This window comes from Microtus ochrogaster, chromosome X, assembly GCF_000317375.1.
Source record: "Microtus ochrogaster isolate Prairie Vole_2 chromosome X, MicOch1.0, whole genome shotgun sequence".
Taxonomy (NCBI): domain Eukaryota; kingdom Metazoa; phylum Chordata; class Mammalia; order Rodentia; family Cricetidae; genus Microtus; species Microtus ochrogaster.
In genome coordinates this window covers 43,143,406-43,150,914 of record NC_022026.1, presented here as the reverse complement: position 1 = coordinate 43,150,914, position 7,509 = coordinate 43,143,406, and the positions used below count along the sequence as shown (strand labels likewise).

General features: G+C 44.5%; 1 protein-coding gene across 1 annotated transcript; it reads right to left on the bottom strand.

Annotated features, from left to right (window-relative positions):
• Positions 1-759: 759 nt before the first annotated feature.
• LOC101998155 (stabilizer of axonemal microtubules 1-like) lies at positions 760-2,187 on the bottom strand. The gene has a single exon (XM_005358837.1). The coding sequence runs from the start codon at positions 2,185-2,187 to the stop codon at positions 760-762; it is 1,428 nt and encodes a 475-aa protein (XP_005358894.1).
• Positions 2,188-7,509: the final 5,322 nt, after the last annotated feature.

Sequence of the window (7,509 nt, the reverse complement as noted above, 5' to 3'; positions counted from 1 at the left end):
TATCTACACCAAAGCTAATGTATTAGTGGGCTAGGCATTACTTTTATGCATATTTTATGAGTTTTTTTTCTCTATTTTCAGTAAGGAATACAAAAACATCTATACATTCTCAGTATTCCAAACCAAAGCAGTACTTGTGTAGTTCGCCTAGAAACGAAGGTGAGCATATTTCTTGCAGTAATACAAATACTAAGATACATTTTAAGTTGGATAATTTCACTATGTAAGTACCAGAAATCTGCTCAGCCTAAGAAGGAATTAAAGGGCTTAGGGTATAACTCGGTAGTCAAGTATTTGCGTAGAATGTATCAATGTCTGGTTTTAATCCACACACTATGAAAAAATTTAAAGAATTAAAAAACAAAAATGAATCATCACACCATTTTACTTTTTCCCCAGCATAAATTTTATTATTGACACTTCAAGCTTTTCAAATGATCACATTAACAAAATACACCTAGATCAGAGAAATATTTTCTTAAGACCAGCTTTGATTTCATAAGCACAAAGCAAGGGGCATTGGTGGGGCTAGGGAGGTACAATACAGGAAGGATTAAGAGGAATCAATCAGCTGGTAATTCCATGCTATTTTTTTAGGTGATTCTTATTTCTTTCAAATATCCTGAAGTTGATAATAAAGTTTGTTGTCTTGTTTACATTGTTGTTTTCATTTTGGGGAATTCTTTTGTGTCCAATTAATAATCCTCAGTTGTTTGCTTTTAATAAACTGTGCAAATTCAATTGCTAAACAACCATTTCTCAATGGCAGGCTGGGACTGCCATCTCTCTCTGGTTAGGGCATTCCGCATCACCAAAGCCACGATGGTTGCTCTGTTGAGAAGCAGGCCTGTAAATTCTATGCCCGACAGCATCCACCTCCTCAAAGATGTAGCCAGGGGGTTCAGAATATGAAGCTGGGCACCTTTGAATTTCCTTCGGAGTAAAACTGGTAGAATAGGTGGTCTGGCCTTCTACCGGGATGTTTACACGAGGGCCGGACCAGGAAGGCTTGCAGCTTTTGGTATTGATAGGTGTATGGGCCACATAGTGGGCGCGATTGGTGGTCATGTAATCCATAGGCTCATCAGAGAATTTCAGCTGAGGAGGAGGTTTGAGTGGCTCTCTGAGGACGTTGGCCCACTGTTTGTAATCCTCTTTGGTGGTGGTGGACCCTTCAAAGCGGTCGCTCTTCTTTATGTGGTAGACTGGCAGGCAGGGCTGGGCAGGAATACCATTAGTGCACTTGAAGTCAACTTGCGAAGTTGTCAGAAGATCCATCTTCCCTTCAGGTGGGATATAAGGGATAGGCTCTTTGGGGACTATTTGCTGTGTTGGCCAAGCTTGGAATTTATCTCGAAATTCGGTGCTGGTTGGAAAAGGTATGTCTAGCCCAGAGTGCTTGGACACAGGTTTCCAGCTCTTCGCAGGCTCCCCCATAAAACCCTTGTAAGAATCTTTGTGGGTGGTAAGGCCGTCAAAAGGGATTTCACATGGTTTATACTTCTCCGCCTCGTACACATACCGTTTCTCCAAAGGATGGGCCACATAGGTCGATTTGTAGCTTGTCATATTCTCCAGGGGAACATTACAGAGCTTTGGCACATTTGGGGGTTTGTAATTCACCGTATCCACCAGATCTTTTATGGGGTAATCGTCCTGGTGTGTGGTTCTATGATCGAACCTACAGGACGAAGGACGGTATGCTTCCTGTGGACGAAATGGAGGTCTCCTTTGCTGGTTCCAAGGTAAATAATGCGCTTTGTACGTAGGCACACTCTCCATTTTGTCGGTACATGGCTGTCTGTTGTCTCGAGGTTTGATGGGGCTCACTCGACTGTCAGGATGGTAGTTGTAGTGTTGGTTATACGTTGTGAGGAAATCCATTTCATCTTGGCTGGGAGTGAACTTTTCGGGACTATGGTGTTTCACCGATACGATGTTGTGACCCCCAAAGTCTCTCTTTGTTGTAGACAGGTCTTCCATTGGTATAGTTCCTTTCTGGTACTCCACCTTAGGTTTGAAGGACTCTCGGGGCATGTAAGATTGATAGGTAGGATACTTCTCGGTGTATTCGGAGAAAAAACATGGTTTCTCTGTCTTCTCATAAATCTTGGTGGCGGGATGTGGGCAATGATGCTTGCCACAGGAGCAAAGGTCGCAGATGCACTTTCTGTTTATGAGTGCCATTCTCCTGACATCACCTCACACCGTATCTCCGGGCATGAGCCTCTACAGGGTCCCCCAACCGGCCTGGTGGGAAGACGGCCAAGCTTCAAGAGGCTTGGCAGAAAGAGGTATCTTCTTGAAAGAAAACAAGCGGCCTGCTGGCACAGTTCGCTAGCTCCGTTCGTTTCCTTCTCAAAGTTTGCCTTGCGCTAGCAAGAACCACACCCTGCGGGAAAGGCTCCCCTCCCGCTGCGGAGCACCTGGCCGTGCAGCCTCTGCTGCGGCCAGGACCAAACAGCTGAGTGGCTGACCTGGTCCCCTAAGGCCTCCGGAAGCCACGGGGCCTAGACTGGGGGTCCTCTGTGACGTCTCCAAGTACTGAAGGGGTGGCAGTGCTGTCACAAGGACTTCTTATGAGGTCAGGATTTTCATTACCTCACTGGCAGGCCCTTGACAGGAGTTTCCCCACATTGGCTCTTGAAGAAAGATGGAAGACGGGCTGGCTGAATTTGGAGAGCTCGGGAGCTCTCAAGTTAGTAAATGCATAATCACATGTAAAAAATACACGGCCAGCACACTGGGTGGCACTTTCTATCAAGCATGGTCCACCTTCTTATGGAAACTCACTCCTTGACTTCTATTTACCTGGCTTTCAATACAGGTCCCAACTCCTTTCGCTTCAGGTGTCTGTTGTCTGTTGCAATTCCTTGTATTATTTTTAGTCTGCGTTTCATCAATGAGCAAAGTTTAGAATTTCCAGTGTGGAGCTAATAGGATTAAATGAAAGTTCTGACCCTCAGCCATTATTGAACATTTCCTTGTATGCGGATCCCCCAAATTCCATAGAATGGTTGATAGTGGTTGACAACTAGGGAGTTAAAAATCACTCATATGCGTGCTCTGTCAGCTTATCCGTTGTCCAAAACCAGAAAGCCTGGCATGAGGGGCCAACACAGCTTGCACCTCCCACAGGTTTGAGTAAGCACCCCACAGTTCCAAAGCCTTCCAGGGCCTGCAGCATAGCCATACTCACTTCCTTTGAAGTGAGTTTTAGATTTGCAGGAAGTGAACAGTCAATCCTCATTAATACTTACTTGTTCAACAAAGCCCCCATTATGCTAAGTGCTTATCTGAGGACAGAGCAATAAAGGGACACAGAAGAAATTAGGGGTGGGCCATGCGCCCAGCACCATCTTTCCTTCGAGAGGACTCAAAGTCTATATAGTTCGGCTGGCTTTAGTTTGGTGAATAAACTAAATGCAGTCCTTTTCCTAGGAACGCTTAAAAAGGAGTGGAGGAGACACAGCGAGCAGCTCAGCAAATGTGTAGCTACAGATAAGACTGAGGGCCTTGGAGGAAATAAATAAGATGCAATAGGAGATCATGCAAGGCAATGCCACTAGAGAAGGCATGCATGAGGGGTGACTCCTTTTGGAGCCCTGAGGATGAGCAAGCAACAATAAAAAGGGCTCTGGGAAGAGAGCTACAAGTGAAGTATATAGTATAAAGCAGTTTCCCAAGAACCTGGGCCATAGCAATCCTAAATGAGAAAGTGTGCAAACTATCACTGAAGCCTCTTGACTGATGACAACTTAGATTGCCCAGGAAGGTCAAAGTCCTCTGTTCAATACCGACCGCTGCCCTCTCCCCAACTGGCAGAATGGAACAACATTAAAATTCATAAATGAAATGAAGACTTTTATCCCATTGCTGATTTACCAATGAGTATTAGTCATAAACTGAACTTAATCTTAGAAGGGAGATTGCTACCTAAATGTTGTGGTTACAATTACAAAAGAAGGATATTGGGTATAATTGCATTTGAGTATTTATAAGCAAAAGGGCAGACGATACCCACAAAAAAATTTAGTTGAATTAGTTTGGCAGAAGGATTTTGGGTAATTTTGACTCAAGAATTGAACTCTGTGTTATAATATTCTTTTGAGCGATAAGAACTATTTTTAAACAAATTTATTAATTTCTCTTTTATGTGTTTGAGTGTTTTGTCTGCTTGTATGATTGTGTATCACATGTGTATGATGCCTATAGAGGCCAGAAGAGGATGTCAGATCCCCTGGAACTGTTGAAATAAGAGCGGCTGAGCTGCGTCCCCTGGCACCCAGCCGCCCACACGGCTAGCTTAGCTTATGCCCCGAAATAATTACACGGAAACTGTATTCTTTTAATCACTGCCTGACCCATTAGTTCCAGCCTCTTATTGGCTAGCTCTTACATATTGATCTAACCCATTTTTATTATTTTGTGTGGCCCACAAGCTGGCTTACCAGGAATGATCTTAACCTGCATCTGTCTGCAGTGGGACAATCATGGCGACTCCCTGACTCAGCTTCTTCTCCCAGCATCCTGTTCTGTTTTCTCCGCCTACTTAAGGGCTGGCCTATGAAATGGGCCTAGGCAGTTTCTTTATTAATAAGAAATCATTCCCACATCATGGAACTGGAGTTCAGGATGGTTTTCAGCCACCCTGAGGGTGCTAGGGTTCAGACCAAGGTCCTCTGGAAGAGCAGCCTGTGCTCTTAACTGCTGAGCCATCTCTCTAACTCCACGTAGACATTTTTAATGGTTTTAAGAACTTTTCTATGGTTTGAACTCGGGGTCTTGCACACATTAGGCAAGCACTCTACCACTGAACTACACACCCAGCCCTCTTTTTGCTTTTTAGTTTGAGGCAGGGCCTTACTAAGATGTTCTAGCTGCCCTCAAAGTCACTCTGCAGTGCAGGCAGATACTGTAAACCTCATGCCTCAGCTCCCCAGGTGTCTAGGATTAAAGACCTGCACCTATAAGCTCAACAAGGAAAAAACATTAAAAACAAACTTTGGAAGTCTTCTCTATAGCATCCAAGTGTAATGTTCACCTTAGATTACAATGGTTAGTGCAAGATAGGAAGCCAGTACCTAGCAACTATTTCTTTTAGAAAAAAAAAAAAGTCATCCTTAATCTACATAGACATAGCCAAAATGTCTGTGCTTCTCCAAGTATTCCCAGAGCCTTCCTCTTTTGCCCTCCCCTCTGCTGCTGTTGGACCCTAGTGTCCAATCACCGAGGAGGAGGAGTCGCCCCAAGAGACAATCTCTCATCACAGCTGATGTAAAAGCATGAGGATTTTATTAATTCTGTCATGACAGGGTCTTCCAGCAGTTGGGAGGCTAGAAGACCCTGAATGGCTGGTACAGGCTATTTTTAAAGGGAAAAACCACAAAAGGAACGGGTGGGGGGGGGTTGTTCTTTAACTATTATGATTGGCTTATTCAAAAAGGCTATTACCAATAATTGGCTGGAGAGTGGTTGCCAGATCAGATGAGGTAAGGGGAAACTTCTGGGGGTCACTTTGCCCCTTCCCAGGGACTAAGTCAAAACATCAGTAACTGAGTCAACACCTAAGGGTGATCTTGCCCCTATTCAGGGGGATGGAAAGTTCCCAACATCTCAGTACGTGCATGCATAGCTGTTATGTCCTTGGTTCCCAGGGGAGGAGGGGAAGTACTGAGAGTTGTCAGAAATGGCTTCAGAATTGTCTTCAAGTTCTACACTGCTATCACACTCATATTCCCAATCTTTTTTTTGGGGGGGGGGGCAGGGCACCAGATTCTTTCTCTGTATCCAAGATGACCTCCAACTCAAAGCAATCCTCCCACTTCAGACCCCCAACTACCGGGATTATAGGTATGCACCACCACTCCCATCTTCATAGTGCCAACTTCTTATCCCCCCATCCTCCTACCCTCAACTTCCCTCCATCCACACTGGAGCATAAATACTCCAACCTCATAGATAGCTTGGTTCAAATTGCATCCAGGCTCAGCAGAAATAAAATCCCTGGTTAGATATATCCGGTAAATCATTCACCCTACTTGTCTAACAGCAAAGAAGGAACCTTCACTGGTGCAAAACGCAATCTGGAGTATCCCTGTCTTATATTCAGTGTCCATTACTCAATAAAGATCATCAGACATGCACAGAGGAAGAGAAAAGTGGCTAATGATCAAAAGAAAACAAAGCAAAAGGATAAACAAAGCAAAACATTAGGATAAATATGGATATATCTCAGCAGTTTCAAGTCGGGGGACGTACTGACAACTCAATAGATATTAAAAATAGGGGTTGGGGCCGGGCAGTGGTGGCGCACGCCTTTAATCCCAGCACTCGGGAGACAGAGGCAGGTGGATCTCTGTGAGTTCGATACCAGCCTGGTCTACAGAGCTAGTTCCCGGACAGGCTCCAAAACCACAGAGAAACCCTGTCTCGAAAAACCAAAAAAATAAATAAATAAATAAATAAAATAAAATAAAATAAAATAAAATAAAATAAAAATAGGGGTCTGGCCAATAGGCAAGCATTAGGTGGAGTTCAGGAATCCTGCAGAGGAGGAAGAGACAAGAGGAGTTAGAGAGGTCAAGGACACCACAGGAAGGTTCACAGGATCAATTAACCTGCGCTCATGGGGGCTCGCAGAGACTGAACCGACAACCAGGGAGCCTGCAAGGGACTGACCTAGGCCCTCTGCATACATGTGACAGTTGTGTAGCTTGGTCCTCTTGTGGGACTCCTAACAGCGGGAACAGTGGCTGTCTCTGACTCTTTTACTGGCTTTTGAGAGCCTACTCCTCATACTGTGTCACCTGGTCCAGCCTTAATACATGGGGAGGTGCTTAGTCTTACTGCAACTTGATATGCCATGTTTTATTGATATTCACGGGAGCCCTGCCCTTTCCTGGATAGAGACAGAAGAGGAGGGAACTGGAGGGTGGGAGAGGGGAGGGGAGAGACTCGACTGGGAGGGGATGTGGAGGAGAGGCTGTGGCCAGGATGCATAATAAATAGATGAATAAAAAATAAAAATCAATAAAAAGAATAGGGGTCTTGGGTATAGCTCAGAGTAAAGTAGGAACCTGTATGTTTGAGACTCTGGGTTCAATCCCCAGCATCCCCCCGCCCCCGCCACATACAGTATAGTTAAAAATATGCATCCAATAAAATCCAACAACCACGCATGATAAGTAAACCCTCAGCAAACCAGGACTAGTTGGGAATCCTTGAACCTCATAAAGAATATCTACTTGAAACCTCTTCAAACATTATCTTTGATTAGAATCTATAAGCAGGCCTTTTAAAGAATAAAAAAAAAACCAGAACTGTCTGCTGGCATCAGATTTCTCAACACTTCCTGGGGGTGCTAGTGCACAGAAGTAAAAAGGAAGTATGAGAATTGCAAAGGGATACATTTATTTATACAGGTGATATGGCTATGAGCCAAACGAGTCTATGGGAGATGTCTGAAAGAAAATGGACCCCACCCCCCACCCCAAGAGAGTGGCTCTA

Excerpts from the sequence above, each read along its gene's own strand:
- LOC101998155 (XM_005358837.1), bottom strand. The coding sequence starts at position 2,187 with ATGGCACTCATAAACAGAAAGTGCATCTGCGACCTTTGCTCCTGTGGC.